Raw genomic sequence first — 17,545 nt, forward strand, 5'->3', positions numbered from 1 at the left:
GACACGCTACATTACAGTGTTACAGTGTCACACACAAGCAGTCTCTGCTGATTACAATGATATACAGCATACCTATATTCTGTGTGTGACAGCGGCTGTATCTGCATGTGACATGCTACGTTACAGTGTTACAGTGTCATACACAAGTAGCCTCTGCTGATTACAATGATATACAGCATACCTATATTCTGTGTGTGACTGCGGCTGTATCTGCATGTGACACGCTACGTTACAGTGTTACAATGTCATACACAAGTAGCCTCTGCTGATTACAATGATATACAGCATACCTATATTCTGTGTGTGACTGCGGCTGTATCTGCATGTGACACGCTACGTTACAGTGTTACAGTGTCACACACAAGTAGCCTCTGCTGATTACAATGATATACAGCATACCTATATTCTGTGTGTGACTGCGGTTGTATCTGCATGTGAAACGCTACGTTACAGTGTTACAGTGTCATACACAAGTAGCCTCTGCTGATTACAATGATATACAGCATACCTATATTCTGTGTGTGACTGCGGCTGTATCTGCATGTGACACGCTACGTTACAGTGTTACAATGTCATACACAAGTAGCCTCTGCTGATTACAATGATATACAGCATACCTATATTCTGTGTGTGACAGCGGCTGTATCTGCATGTGACATGCTACGTTACAGTGTTACAGTGTCATACACAAGTAGCCTCTGCTGATTACAATGATATACAGCATACCTATATTCTGTGTGTGACTGCAGCTGTATCTGCATGTGACACGCTACGTTACAGTGTTACAATGTCATACACAAGTAGCCTCTGCTGATTACAATGATATACAGCATACCTATATTCTGTGTGTGACTGCGGTTGTATCTGCATGTGAAACGCTACGTTACAGTGTTACAATGTCATACACAAGCAGCCTCTGCTGATTACAATGCTATACAGCATACCTATATTCTGTGTGTGACTGCGGCTGTATCTGCATGTGACACGCTACGTTACAGTGTTACAGTGTCACACACAAGTAGCCTCTGCTGATTACAATGATATACAGCATACCTATATTCTGTGTGTGACTGTGGCTGTATCTGCATGTGACACGCTACGTTACAGTGTTAAAGTGTCATACACAAGTAGCCTCTGCTGATTACAATGATATACAGCATACCTATATTCTGTGTGTGACTGCGGCTGTATCTGCATGTGACACGCTACATTACAGTGTTACAGTGTCATACACAAGCAGCCTCTGCTGATTACAATGATATACAGCATACCTATATTCTGTGTGTGACTGTGACTGTATCTGCATGTGACACGCTACGTTACAGTGTTACAGTGTCATACACAAGCAGCCTCTGCTGATTACAATGATATACAGCATACCTATATTCCGTGTGTGACTGCGGCTGTATCTGCATGTGACACGCTACGTTACAGTGTTACAGTGTCATACACAAGCAGCCTCTGCTGATTACAATGATATACAGTACACCTATATTCTGTGTGTGACTGCGGCTGTATCTGCATGTGACACGCTACGTTACAGTGTTACAGTGTCATACACAAGCAGCCTCTGCTGATTACAATGATATACAGCATAACTATATTCTGTGTGTGACTGCGGCTGTATCTGCAAGTGACACGCTACGTTACAGTGTTACAGTGTCACACACAAGTAGCCTCTGCTGATTACAATGGTATACAGCATACCTATATTCTGTGTGTGACTGTGGGTGTATCTGCATGTGACACGCTACGTTACAGTGTTACAGTGTCACGCACAAGCAGCCTCTGCTGATTACAATGATATACAGCATACCTATATTCTGTGTGTGACTGCTGCTGTATCTGCATGTGACACGCTACGTTACAGTGTTACAGTGTCATACACAATTAGCCTCTGCTGATTACAATGATATACAGCATACCTATATTCTGTGTGTGACTGTGGGTGTATCTGCATGTGACACGCTACGTTACAGTGTTACAGTGTCATACACAAGCAGCCTCTGCTGATTACATTGATATACAGCATACCTATATTCTGTGTGACTGCGGGTGTATCTGCATGTGACACGCTACGTTACAGTGTTACAGTGTCATACACAAGTAGCCTCTGCTGATTACAATGATATACAGCATACCTATATTCTGTGTGTGACTGCGGGTGTATCTGCATGTGACACACTACGTTACAGTGTTACAGTGTCATACACAAGCAGCCTCTGCTGATTACAATGATATACAGCATACCTATATTCTGTGTGGGACAGCGGCTGTATCTGCATGTGACACGCTACGTTACAGTGTTACAGTGTCATACACAAGCAGCCTCTGCTGATTACAATGATATACAGCTTACCTATATTCTGTGTGTGACTGTGGGTGTATCTGCATGTGACACGCTACGTTACAGTGTTACAGTGTCATACACAAGCAGCCTCTGCTGATTACAATGATATACAGCATACCTATATTCTGTGTGTGACTGTGGCTGTATCTGCATGTGACACGCTACGTTACAGTGTTACAGTGTCACGCACAAGCAGCCTCTGCTGATTACAATGATATACAGCATATCTATATTCTGTGTGTGACTGCGGCTGTATCTGCATGTGACACGCTACGTTACAGTGTTACAGTGTCATACACAAGTAGCCTCTGCTGATTACAATGATATACAGCATACCTATATTCTGTGTGTGACTGCGGGTGTATCTGCCTGTGACACACTACGTTACAGTGTTACAGTGTCATACACAAGCAGCCTCTGCTGATTACAATGATATACAGCATACCTATATTCTGTGTGTGACTGCGGCTGTATCTGCATGTGACACGCTACGTTACAGTGTTACAGTGTCATACACAAGTAGCCTCTGCTGATTACAATGATATGCAGCATACCTATATTCTGTGTGTGACTGTGGGAGTATCTGCATGTGACACGCTACGTTACAGTGTTACAGTGTCATACACAAGCAGCCTCTGCTGATTACAATGATATACAGCATACCTATATTCTGTGTGTGACTGCGGCTGTATCTGCATGTGACACACTACGTTACAGTGTTACAGTGTCATACACAAGTAGCCTCTGCTGATTACAATGATATGCAGCATACCTATATTCTGTGTGTGACTGTGGGAGTATCTGCATGTGACACGCTACGTTACAGTGTTACAGTGTCATACACAAGCAGCCTCTGCTGATTACAATGATATACAGCATACCTATATTCTGTGTGTGACTGCGGCTGTATCTGCATGTGACACACTACGTTACAGTGTTACAGTGTCACACACAAGCAGCCTCTGCTGATTACAATGATATACAGCATACCTATATTCTGTGTGTGACTGTGGCTGTATCTGCATGTGACACGCTACGTTACAGTGTTACAGTGTCATACACAAGTAGCCTCTACTGATTACAATGATATACAGCATACCTATTTTCTGTGTGTGACTGTGGCTGTATCTGCATGTGACACACTACGTTATAGTGTTACAATGTCATACACAAGCAGCCTCTGCTGATTACAATGATATGCAGCATACCTATATTCTGTGTGTGACTGCGGCTGTATCTGCATGTGACACGCTACGTTACAGTGTTACAGTGTCATACACAAGTAGCCTCTACTGATTACAATGATATACAGCATACCTATTTTCTGTGTGTGACTGTGGCTGTATCTGCATGTGACACACTACGTTACAGTGTTACAATGTCATACACAAGCAGCCTCTGCTGATTACAATGATATGCAGCATACCTATATTCTGTGTGTGACTGTAGCTGTATCTGCATGTGACACACTACGTTACAGTGTTACAGTGTCACACACAAGAAGCCTCTGCTGATTACAATGATATGTAGCATACCTATATTCTGTGTGTGACTGTGACTGTATCTGCATGTGACACGCTACGTTACAGTGTTACAGTGTCACACACAAGCAGCCTCTGCTGATTACAATGATATACAGCATACCTATATTCTGTGTGTGACTGTGGGTGTATCTGCATATGACACGCTACGTTACAGGGTTACAGTGTCACATACAAGCAGCCTCTGCTGATTATAATGATATACAGCATACCTATATTCTGTGTGTGACTGCGGCTGTATCTGCATGTGACACGCTACGTTACAGTGTTACAGTGTCACACACAAGCAGCCTCTGGTGATTACAATGATATACAGCACACCTATATTCTGTGTGTGACTGCGGGATTATCTGCATGTGACACGCTACATTACAGTGTTACAGTGTCATACACAAGCAGCCTCTGCTGATTACAATGATATACAGCATACCTATATTCTGTGTGTGACTGTGGCTGTATCTGCATGTGACACGCTACGTTACAGTGTTACAGTGTCACGCACAAGCAGCCTCTGCTGATTACAATGATATACAGCATACCTATATTCTGTGTGTGACTGTGGCTGTATCTGCATGTGACACGCTACGTTACAGTGTTACAGTGTCATACACAAGTAGCCTCTACTGATTACAATGATATACAGCATACCTATATTCTGTGTGTGACTGTGGCTGTATCTGCATGTGACACACTACGTTATAGTGGTACAATGTCATACACAAGCAGCCTCTGCTGATTACAATGATATGCAGCATACCTATATTCTGTGTGTGACTGTAGCTGTATCTGCATGTGACACACTACGTTACAGTGTTACAGTGTCACACACAAGCAGCCTCTGCTGATTACAATGATATGTAGCATACCTATATTCTGTGTGTGACTGTGACTGTATCTGCATGTGACACCCTACGTTACAGTGTTACAGTGTCACACACAAGCAGCCTCTGCTGATTACAATGATATACAGCATACCTATATTCTGTGTGTGACTGTGGGTGTATCTGCATATGACACGCTACGTTACAGGGTTACAGTGTCACATACAAGCAGCCTCTGCTGATTACAATGATATACAGCATACCTATATTCTGTGTGTGACTGCGGCTGTATCTGCATGTGACACGCTACGTTATAGTGTTACAGTGTCACACACAAGCAGCCTCTGCTGATTACAATGATATACAGCATACCTATATTCTGTGTGTGACTGCGGGATTATCTGCATGTGACACGCTACATTACAGTGTTACAGTGTCATACACAAGCAGCCTCTGCTGATTACAATGATATACAGCATACCTATATTCTGTGTGTGACTGCGGCTGTATCTGGATGTGACACGCTACGTTACAGTGTTACAATGTCATACACAAGTAGCCTCTGCTGATTACAATGATATACAGCATACCTATATTCTATGTGTGACTGCGGTTGTATCTGCATGTGACACGCTACGTTACAGTGTTACAATGTCATACACAAGCAGCCTCTGCTGATTACAATGATATACAGCATACCTATATTCTGTGTGTGACTGCGGCTGTATCTGCATGTGATACGCTACGTTACAGTGTTACAGTGTCACGCACAAGTAGCCTCTGCTGATTACAATGATATGCAGCATACCTATATTCTGTGTGTGACTGCGGCTGTATCTGCATGTGACACGCTACGTTACAGTGTTACAGTGTCATACACAAGCAGCCTTTGCTGATTACAATGATATGCAGCATACCTATATTCTGTGTGTGACTGCGGGTGTATCTGCCTGTGACACGCTCTATTACAGTGTGAATAAAACGCATCTGCGGGTAAAAAATTCCACAAAAAGTACAGCACTACTGAATCGTGGAACGGCATGGAGCATCTAGAAGGGATGTATAACGCACAAGGAGGCTAAATGTATGAGGACCCATCTGTACATTAAGGTGATCCTGATAAGTGGTAATAAGAAATTATAATTATCTGATCTAAAAAACGATATATTACTAAATATGCCCCTTTATGATGTTCCAACCATTATACAATACAAAATTCTCTTACAGGGGCTACAGTAATTCAGAATTGGGAGCAAAAACAAAAGTCAGGAACTTTGCACCTGGGCAGGACTGTGGCGCTGATTCAGATGTGGACGCAAAGACAATATTTATTATTTCTAGAAGATAATAGCTAGAATCTAATTGGTTGCTATGGGCAATGCCTCCTCTTCTATAAACCTGTACTTTAGGAAATATACCCCCTAGGGGGTCTAGTTACTAAGCAGTGTTAGGAGACAGAGTGAAATGAGATAAGGTACCAGCCAATCAGCTCCTAACTGTCATTTTTCAAACACAGCCTGTGAGATGACAGGAGCTGATTGGCTGGTACCTTATCACTTTTCACTCTGTCTCCTAACACTGCTTAGTAACTAGACCCTTCTAACTCCCTCCCTAGATCTCCCCAACACCTCTGTGTTATGTGTGTACGGCTACAGAACTTGGACTGCTGCAAAGTACAGTAACACGAAGTAAACCACTGACTCTGACATTGCGGCCACGTAAATTTTGCCGATATGAGCATAGCAATGCCCGATGGTCTTTAAGTACTGTACATGTGACTGAGTCATACTGCGCATGCGTACTGATTGTTACCAAATGCAGTCGCAGAATGAATCTGAACGCAAGGAGGCGGATTTTAGTGAGCGTACCTGGGATGTTCTGTAACAGGTGGGCGGTGAGGGGTCCACGATCAGATGGAAAAACTGCACCTGACATGGGGCTGGGATACTGTGCTACCAATGGTCCTAGAAGATGCACCAAGGCGGATTTCCACAGACGCAAGACGCTGCAATTTGGCACCGAAAATGCAGCAACAGACAACCGCGGCCACGTCTGCGTGTGACCTACATATGCTGGAATTGTCAGCACGGTGACACCAAATCTGCCATTTCCATTTAACCAAATAAAACATAATTTCCTTAAATTATTATTTTGGTATCCAGATACAGGATAATCAAAATGTAATGCGTGCTGCGTGCTGCTCTGTTTCTCCCACATTAGGCACAAAAAACACACTACACTGGGTCAATCAACGACTTACTGGTAATAAGTGCGATGTGCATTGACAGAAAATGTTTCCCCGATTGAAAACCATATAAGAAATACTTTTGGTTCTTATAAAATTGAGAATTTAAGCAGCTCTATTCCTATATACATATACTGTAATATATACGATATCTCTCCTATATACATATACTGCAATATATACGATATCTGGCCTATATAATATACTGTAATATATACGATATCTGTCCTATATACATATACTGTAATATATACGATATCTGTCCTATATACATATACTGTAATATATACGATATTTCTCCTATATACATATACTGTAATATATACGATATCTCTCCTATATACATATACTGTAATATATACGATATCTCTCCTATATACATATACTGTAATATATATGATATATGTCCTATATACATATACTGTAATATATACGATATCTCTCCTATATACATATACTGTAATATATACGATATCTGGCCTATATAATATACTGTAATATATATGATATCTGGCCTATATACATATACTGTAATATATATGATATCTGTCCTATATACATATACTGTAATATATACGATATCTCTCCTATATACATATACTGTAATATATACGATATCTCTCCTATATACTTATACTGTAATATATACGATATCTGTCCTATATACATATACTGTAATATATACGATATCTCTCCTATATACATATACTGTAATATATACGATATCTGTCCTATATACATATACTGTAATATATACGATATCTCTCCTATATACATATACTGTAATATATACGATATCTCTCCTATATACATATACTGTAATATATACGATATCTCTCCTATATACATATACTGTAATATATACGATATCTGTCCTATAGTAAGCCTCAATACAAAATACAATTCATATATTTTAGAACCGTGGGTTTTGCTCTATATTGCAGGAATTATCATCTGTATCTGTGACTCAGACTAGTTCCCGTATTTTGGAGTTATGCAAGGCGCAGCCTAGATAACCCGGCTTGTTTATGGATAAATCAGTCGACCCCTCTCTTACATCAGGGTCAGTGTGAGCTGTTTGGAACCTGGCAATGGATGGTCTTACCTGTGTCTTCAGGAGCGTGAACAGCAAAATCTGTGACCGACCGTGCAAGAAGCATTTACCCTGCAGTGAAGATTTGCACATTAGCACATCAGCGTCTGTGGGCTGCCACTTCCTCTAAAGCCTAAATTGAGAGGAGAAGAAACAACATAACACTGCACCTATATATATGAATGAGCTCCGCTGATATGAGGTGCCTGTGATGGGCTCCCTACAACCACAGTTGATCTCTCTAATTTTAATTATCTGGTCAGATTTTTATTGTTCAGGCCAGAGGAAAGAATTAACAGCCTCAGTTGGTCTGTGTGTGCGGTCACCAACATACTGTACTGATTGGTACCCACATGATCCACTCCCTGCAGGAGTTGCTGAACAACAGTGGCCAAGTAGAGCCCAGTCTGTTGGATAGTGTAAGGAGAAGAGCCAAGTCTGGTGGCTAGTGTAAGAAGTAGAGCCCCCTTCACCTTCCTCTGTCCCTAGCCCACATCACCTTTCTCTGCCCCCAGCCCCTATCACCTTTCTCTGCCCCCCATAATCTTCCTATACCCCCTTCACCTTTCTCCAGCCCCATCACATTCTTCTTCCCCAGCCCGTGTCACCTTCTGCCCCCATCACCTTATGCTGCCCCTTCATCTTCCTCTATCCCCAGCCCATCTCACCTTCCTCTGCCCCCAGCCCATCTCACCTTCCTCAGCCCCCAGCGCCTTCTGCCCCAGCCCCCATCACCTTCCTATGCCCCTTCATCTTTCTCTATCCCCAGCTCCCATTACCTTCCACTGCCCCCAGCCTCTATCAACGTCCTATGCCCCTTTAACTTCTTCCATCCCCAGCTCCTATTCCTCAGGCTCACCATGCAGTATTCACTTTCACTTCTATCTCCGCAGTGGCACTGCCTGCCTGTCGTACTGCGAAGTGACCTAAGACATTACTCCGCCGTGTTGCTCACCTACATGTCAGGCCCGGCCCTGGCAGCGCTGGGCTCTTCCAGGAGGCTCAGCTGCGGCCCAGGCCAGGCTACAGAGGACTAGGGGCTGGGCGGCTGCTATTGGGTCCTGGTGGCTGTGGCCCGCCGACTGGAACAGAGACCGCAGTCCGCAGCCCCGTTTTGTGCCAGTGCCTGTCCGGTCCTCAGGGCTCCTCTGGATCTCGGGGCCTGGTACGGGTGTCCCCATAGTCCCCCCTATCGCCAGGCTTGAGTGTAACAAGTGCAGGGCCAAGTGTGGTGACTAGTGTACCAAGCAGTAAAGATGGAGAGAATTCAAATATTCACCATTGGTGAATTAACTTACAGATTGGTCAGGAGTCTGGCCAATCACAGTGCATGAAATGTAAACAAACCAATCAGCAATTATCAAAAGATATTACATGTCTATAGTCTTATAAATGGAACAAACAGCCACACAAACACTCGTTTCTGTACAGTACATGGAAAAAACATGTGTGCATGGTCTCTGTGACTTTAAATATACACACACATACACTACCATTCAAAAGTTTGGGGTCACTTAGAAATGTCCTTATTTTTTAAAGAAAAGCACTGTTTTTTTTCAATGAAGATAACATCAGAAATACACTCTATACATTGTTAATGTGGTAAATGACTAGACTAGCTGCAAACGTCTGGTTTTTAAAGGAATAGCTACATAGGTGTATAGAGGCCCATTTCCATCAACCATCACTACAGTGTTCTAATGGTACATTGTGTTTGCTAATCGCATTAGAAGACTAATGGATGATTTGAAAACCCTTGAAAACCCTTGTGCAATTAGGTTAGCACAGCTAAAAATGGGTTTGCTCGTTAAAGAAGCTATAAAACTGCCCTTCCTTTGAGCTAGTTGAGTATCTGGAGCATCACATTTGAGGGTTCGATAGTACTCTTTTTCTGGCCATTTGGAGAGTATATTCATGTGAAACTCGGCAGTCTATTCTTATTCTTAGAATGAAGGCTATTCCATGCGAGAAGTTGCCTAAAAACTGAACATTTCCTACAATGGTGTGTACTACTCCCTTCAGAGAACAGCACAAACAGGCTCTAACTTGAGTAGAAAGAGAAGTGTGAGGCCCCGGTGCACAACTGTGCAAGAAGACAAGTACATTAGAGTCTCTAGTTTGAGAAATAGACGCCTCACAAGTCCTCAACTTACAGCTTCATTAAATGGTACCCGCAAAACGCCAGTGTCAACGTCTACAGTGAAGAGGCAACTCCAGGATGCTGGCCTTCTAGGCAGAGTGGCAACGAAAAAGCCATATCTGAGACTGGCCAATAAAAGGAAAAGATTAATATGGGCAAAAGAACACAGACATTGGACAGAGGAAGATTGGAAAAAAGTGTTATGGACAGATGAATAGAAGTTTGAGGTGTTTGGATCACACAGAAGAACATTTGTGAGATGCAGAACAAGTGAAGAGATGATGGAAGAGTGCCTGACGCCATCTGTCAAGCATGGTGGATGTAATGTGATGGTCTGGGGCTGCTTTGGTGCTGGTAAAGTGGGAGATTTGTACAAGGTAAAAGGGATTTTGAATAAGGAAGGCTATCACTCCATTTTGCAACGCCATGCCATACCCTGTGGACAGTGCTTGATTGGAGCCAATTTCCTCTTCCAACAGGACAATAACCCAAAGCACACCTCCAAATTATGCAAGAACTATTTAGAGAAGAAGCAGGCAGCTGGTATTCTGTCTGTAATGCAGTGGCCAGTGCAGTCACCAGATCTTAAACCCACTGAGCTGTTGTGGGAGCAGCTTGACCGTATGGAACGCAAGAAGTGCCCATCAAGCCAATCCAACTTGTGGGAGGTGCTTCAGGAAGAGTGGGGCGACATTTCTTCAGATTACCTCAACAAATTAACAGCTAGATGCCAAAGGTCTGCAATGCTGTAATTGCTGCAAAAAGCATTCTTTGACGAAAGCAAAATTTGATGGACAAAATTATTATTTCAAATAAAAATCATTATTTCTAACCTTGCCAATGTCTTAACTATATGTTCTATTCATTTTGCAACTCATTTGATAAATAAAAGTCAGTTTTCATGTAAAATACAAAATTGTCTGGGTGACTTCAAACTATTGAACGGTAGTGTACATACGTGCATGCACACAGCGTGTGGTTTATTGATGTAAAAGATACATGGTGAGTAGAGAAGAACAGAACAAACTTCTTGCTAGAATGACATCTCTATAGCGCTGTTTGTGGTATGTGTGCTCTGACAGTATCTGCACATTCTGACAGTAAACGGTGGAACACGCTTATCTCTATCTATGTATCACCGCAGTGCTGCTACGCTCTAGTTAGGGTTTAAGAAGAACTGAATTACATTACATTTACGTATTTATGTTCTGCAGTTAAATAATGTTGACACTGGATATGACTGAAATCTGTAATACAGGATCCATAGAGCTGCCAAATGTTGTTGTATCTGGATATAAAACTATGGGCCATATTCAATTAGGCTGCGAAAAGTCGGAATCGGCGATAACCGTCATTTTTGCATGTTTGAATTATCCCCGTATTCAATTTCAAAGACTTTTCGCCGATGCGAAAAGTCTTTAAAAAATAATGGGGATAAGTTTTCACCATGTTTTACATGGCGAAAAAAAGTGCAGAATTGGGGGTGCAGGCTTAAATAAAATAGCCCGTACCCCCCCCGGGTATAGCCCCTAAAAATTAACTGTGTCAAAAAAAGTTTTTTAAAAAAAAATAGGGACACCCTAAAAAAATAATTTTAATTTTGGGGTAAAAGAAAAATATGGGGAACAAGTTTTTAAATAAAATTAATTTGGGGGGGGGATTCCCAAGTATGCTGCAGGTGTTTAAAAGAATGTGGGTGGTAGCGACAGGTGCAGTTTTAGAAGAATTTACAAAATGCACTTTAGGGACTTGCACCCATTTTGATGTACCCTAAATTTGATGGGCATAGGGTTTTTTGGGGCAAAAATTAACTAAGTGCTATTCTTCATCACTTCTTCAAAGTCGGGAAAAAACACCTGCCGCAGCTATTTAAAAATTCTGACAATATGCAGAAGGCCAACTCGGGGGTACCTATAGTGATTCCCTATGTCAGGACATATTTTGGGGTGTCCCAGGATCAATTCCCGAAAATTCGGAGGACTTTTCGTCAGTCAGTTTTTGCGGGGTCCCAATTCCACACCTTTTAAATTGAATACAGGGATAAAGCGGGCATGCGCCCAATACTTTATCCCCGAAAAAGCAGCGATGTGGAGCGAAAATTCCAGCACGAACTTTTCACTCCCAAATTGAATATGGCCCTAAGAGTCATCTGTGCACGTTTTTGCTCCTTCTTTTTAGCAATTTTTCTGCCGTCTGTACAGGTTGCATGTTTTGCTCAATTGGTATAAAATCTGCAGAAAAATTGGAACTGGGGTCCCCAATGGAATCGGTATGAAATACCGCCGGCGGATCGATTCCCTGCAGCGGCAGGCTGACAGATGCAGAGTTCCCGGCAGCGGAAGCCCGACAGTGCTGGAAATCCTGATCGTCCCTAAGGTAAGTATAAACTAACCTAACCTAACCCCCTAACCCTAACCCTCCTTAGGGGTGCCTAACACTAACCTCCCCCCCAAGTGCCTAACCCTAAACCCCCACATCCCCGCTGTCTAAACCTGTCCCCCGGGGGGGTGCCTAACCCTAAGTCCCCCCCGGGGGTGCCTAACCCTAACCCTACCTCCCCCTAGCCTAACCCTAACCCTCCTGGGGGGGTGCCTAACCCTAAGTCCCCCCAAGGTGCCCTAAACCAAACCCTCCCCCCCACGGCTGCCCGCTTGCGGCGCCCGGCATCCCTTCGATCGGAATGCCGGGCGCCGGTCTCCCGGCGCGGGAAAATGTCAAGCGTCTACATCTAGATTTTCATTGCATTTCACCCTCGCCGGGATATGACAGTCGGGAAGCCGGCTGTTGGTATTAAGGCAGCCGGTTTTCCGATCGCATCCCTCCCCAATATGTCCTAGAAGATGTTTTTGATAAAAATATGACCTAGTTATTATTATTATTATCCTTTATTTATATGGCACCACAAGGGTTCCGCAGCGCCTAACATAGTACATACATAGCACATAAACAAAGTAGAGAAAGAGTACATAAACGGTTGAACAGAACAAGAAAACAGTGACATACAGTACAAGACAGTAACATGGTATATAAATATTACTGCAACAGTAGCAGGATGGCAAAAGTCAAATGTTAGGTGCTGTTGTAAGGAGTATAGATTAGATAACAATATAAGTAAAGGAAGGAAAAGCACATGAGGGAAGAGGGCCCTGCTCGTGAGAGCTTACATTCTAAAGGGGAGGGGCATACAGACAGGGGTGACACAGATGGGGTAGACAGTGAGCATGGGACAGAGGGTTAGGATGACAGATGGTTAGATTCCTATTTTACAGTATGTGTGGAAGGCATTTGGATTAAGATTTACGCCACTGACATTCTACTTTACGTGACAGTATTTGTAGGAGTCTGGGGAAAGCCATGGTTGTTACTGTAGGTGTCTGGGGAAAGCCATGGTTGTTACTGTAGGTGTCTGGGGAAAGCCATGGTTGTTATTACAGTTTATATGAAGTTTGATGGGTAGCTGAGGCCACTTCATCAAGGGCTATTTAAAGAGTTTGGGTAAGGTGTGACCCAGCAGTCTCAGGTAAATGTAGAAATTGGTGATAGTTGTTGTACAGAGATGTTCAGATGTAAATAATGAAGAGTGTGCATTCCATAAGGCACTTTTAATGAATTGGAGGGTGATGGGGACATGAGAGGATTGCAGGATATTTATTCCATACTAAATCTGCTGTATGTGTGTGGGGATTTGGTGATATGTCACCAGCCAATTAAAGCAGGAGGATAGAGAAGTAGATATAGTTGTAGGAGGTGTGTAAAAGTGTTTCATAGTGACACAATGAGGTTGTACGTAATAGACAGTGTATGATGAAAAGAAAGCTCATTCGTTTTTTGGGGATGTGAGTGAATCAATGCGGCTGCAATGAGCATACAGAGGGGAGATGCAGGGAGAGGAGAGATGCAGGGAGAGGAGAGATGCAGGCAAAGGTGAGATGCAGGGAGAGGAGAGATGCAGGGAGAGGGGAGATGCAGGGAGAGGAGAGATGCAGGGAGAGGTGAGATGCAGGCAAAGGTGAGATGCAGGGAGAGGAGAGATGCAGGGAGAGGTGAGATGCAGGGAGAGGAGAGATGCAGGGAGAGGGGAGATGCAGGGAGAGGAGAGATGCAGGGAGAGGAGAGATACAGGGAGAGGAGAGATGCAGGGAGATGAGAGATGCAGGGAGAGGGGAGATGCAGGGAGAGGAGAGATATAGGGAGAGGTGAGATATAGGGGGAGAGGAGAGATGCAGGGAGAAGTGAGATGCAGGGAGGGGAGAGATGCATGGAGAGGAGAGATGCAGGGAGAGGAGAGATGCAGGGAGAGGTGAGATGCAGGGAGAGGGGAGATGCAGGGAGAGGAGAGATGCAGGGAGAGGTGAGATGCAGGGAGAGGGGAGATGCAGGGAGAGGAGAGATGCAGTGAGAGGTGAGCTATAGGGGGAGTGGAGAGATGCAGGGAGAGGTGAGATGCAGGGAGAGGAGAGCTGTAGGGAGAGGTGAGATGCAGGGAGAGGGGAGATGCAGGGAGAGAAGAGATGCAGGGAGAGGGGAGATGCAGGGAGAGGAGAGATGCAGGGAGAGGTAAGATGCAGGGAGAGGGGAGATGCAGGGAGAGGTGAGATGCAGGGAGAGGGGAGATGCAGGGAGAGGAGAGATGCACGGAGAGGTGAGATATAGGGGGAGTGGAGAGATGCAGGGAGAGGGGAGATGCGGGGAGAGGAGAGATGCAGGGGGAGGGGAGAAGCAGGGAGAGGGTAGATGTGGGGAGAGGGGAGACACAGGGAGAGGGGAGATATAGGGGGAGAGGAGAGATGCAGGGAGAGGTGAGATGTAGGGAGAGGGGAGATGCAGGGAGAGGGGAGACGCAGGGAGAGGGGGAGATGCAGGGAGAGGAGAGATGCAGGGAGAGGAGAGATGCAGGGAGAGGAGAGATATATGGGGAGAGGAGAGATGCAGGGAGAGGTCAGCTGCAGGGAGAGGGGAGATGCTGGGAGAGGGGAGATGCTTGGAGAGGGGAGATATGCAGGGAGAGGATTGATGCAGGAAGAGGGGAGATGCAGGGAGAGGAAAGACACAGGGAGAGGATTGATGCAGGGAGAGGGGAGACACAGGGAGAGGGGAGATATAGGGGGAGAGGGTAGATGCAGGGAGAGGTGAGATGCAGGGAGAGGAGAGATGCAGGGAGAGGGGAGATATAAGGGGAGAGGAGAGATGCAGGGAGAGGTGAGATGTAGGGAGAGGAGAGATGCAGGAAGAGAAGAGATGCAGGGAGAGGAGAGATATAGTGGGAGAGGAGAGATGCAGGGAGATGTCAGATGCAGGGAGAGGGGAGATGCTGAGAGAGGGGAGATGCTGGGAGAGTAGAGATGCAGGGAGAGGGGAGATGCAGGGAGAGGAAAGTTGCAGGGAGAGGTGAGATGCACGGAGAGAATAGATGCAGGGAGAGGGGAGACACAAGGAGAGGGGAGATATAGGGGGAGAGCGTAGATGCAGGGAGAGGTGAGAAGCAGGGAGAGGATAGATGCATGGAGAGTGGAGACACAGGGAGAGGGGAGATATAGGGGAAGAGGGGAGATGCAGGGAGAGGGGAGATGCAGGGAGAGGTGAGATGCAGGGAGAGGGGAGATGCAGGGAGAGGGTAGACACAGGGAGAGGGGATATATAGTGGGAGAGGGGATATGCAGGGAGAGGGGAGATGCAGGGAGAGTAGAGATGCAGGGAGAGGAGAGATGAAGGGAAAGAAGAGATGCAGGGAGAGGTGATATGCAGGTAGAGGATAGATGCAGGGAGAGGGGAGACACAGGGAGAGGGGAGATATAGGGGAAGAGGTGAGATGCAGGGAGAGAGGAGATGCAGGGAGAGGTGAGATACAGGGAGAGGGGAGATGCAGGGAGAGGGGAGACACAGGGAGAGGGGAGATATAGGGGGAGAGGGTAGATGCAGGGAGAGGTGAGATGCAGGGAGAGGATAGATGCAGGGAGAGGGGAGACACAGGGAGAGGGGAGATATAGGGGAAGAGGGGAGATGCAGGGAGAGTGGAGATGCAGGGAGAGTAGAGATGCAGGGAGAGGAGAGATGCAGGGAGAGGAGAGATGCAGGTAGAGGAGAGATATAGGGAGAGGAGAAATGCAAGGAGAGGGGAGATTCAGGGAGAGGAGAGATGCAGGAAGAGGTTAGATATAGGGGGAGAAGGGAGATGCAGGGAGAGGGGAGATGCAGGGAGAGGAGAGATGAGATGCTGGGAGAGGGGAGATGCAGAGAGAGGGAAGTTGCTGGGAGAAGGGAGATGCAGGGAGAGGAGAGATGCAGGGAGAGGGGATAGGGGAGATGCAGGGAGAGGAGAGATGAAAGAGAGGTGAGATGCAGGGAGAGGAATGATGTAGGGAGAGGAGAGATGCAGGGAGATGAGAGATGAGATGCAGGGAGAGGGAAGATGCAGTGAGAGGTGAGATGCAGGGAGAGGTGAGATGCAGGGAGAGGATAGATGCAGGGAGAGGGGAGAGACAGGGAGAGGGGAGATGCAGGGAGAGGAAAGATGCAGGGAGAGGAGAGATGCAGGGAGAGGATAGATGCAGGGAGAGGGGAGATCCAGGGTCAGGTGAGATGCAGGGAGAGGGGAGATGCAGGGAGAGGTGAGATGCAGGGAGAGGGGAGATCCAGAGACAGCTGAGATGCAGGGAGAGGGGAGATGCAGGGAGAGGGGAAATTCAGGGAGAGGAGAGATGCAGGGAGAGGGGAGATGCAGGGAGAGGGTAGATGTAGGGAGTGGAGAGAAGCAGGGAGAGGGGAGATCCAGGGTCAGGTGAGAAGCAGGGAGAGGAGAGATGCAGGGAGAGGGGAGATTCAGGGACAGGTGAGATGCAGGGAGAGGAGAGATGCAGGGAGAGGGAAGATGCAGGAAGTGGAGAGATATAGGGGGAGAGGTGAGATGCAGGGAGAGGTGAGATGCAGGGAGAGGAGAGATGCAGGGAGAGGACATATGCAGGGAGAGGGGAGATGCAGGGAGAGGTGAGATGCAGGGAGAGGTGCGATGCAGGGAGAGCGGAGATGCAGAGAGAGGAGAGATGGAGGGAGAGGGGAGATATAGGTGGAGAGGTGAGATGCATGGAGAGATGCGATGCAGGGTGAGGGGAGATGCAGGGAGAGGGGAGATGCAGGGAGTGGAGAGATGCAGGGAGTGGGGAGATGCAGGGAGTGGGGAGATGCAGGGAGAGGTGAGATGCAGGGAGAGGTGAGATGCAGGGAGAGGTGCGATGCAGGAAGAGCGGAGATGCAGAGAGAGTAGAGATGGAGGGAGAAGGGATAAATAGGTGGAGAGGGGAGATGCAGGGAGAGGGGAGATGCAGGGAGAGGTGAGATGCTGGGAGAGGAGTGATGCA

General features: G+C 45.8%; 1 protein-coding gene across 2 annotated transcripts in view; it reads right to left on the bottom strand.

Annotated features, from left to right (window-relative positions):
• Positions 1–8,166, bottom strand: part of LOC148431281 (uncharacterized) — a 73,828-nt gene extending 65,662 nt beyond the window's left edge. The window contains exon 1 of one of the 2 annotated variants that reach the window (XM_088466132.1): positions 8,063–8,166. In XM_088466132.1, the coding sequence (XP_088322258.1) occupies positions 8,063–8,117 (55 nt within the window). In that variant the 5' untranslated portion in view covers positions 8,118–8,166. The remainder of the gene's footprint in view (positions 1–8,062) is intronic. The other variant, XM_088466131.1, reaches the window with a different exon arrangement.
• Between the last annotated feature and the right edge of the window lie 9,379 nt (positions 8,167–17,545).

Source organism: Taudactylus pleione, unplaced genomic scaffold, assembly GCF_031769625.1.
Source record: "Taudactylus pleione unplaced genomic scaffold, aTauple2 ptg002523l, whole genome shotgun sequence".
NCBI lineage: Eukaryota > Metazoa > Chordata > Amphibia > Anura > Myobatrachidae > Taudactylus > Taudactylus pleione.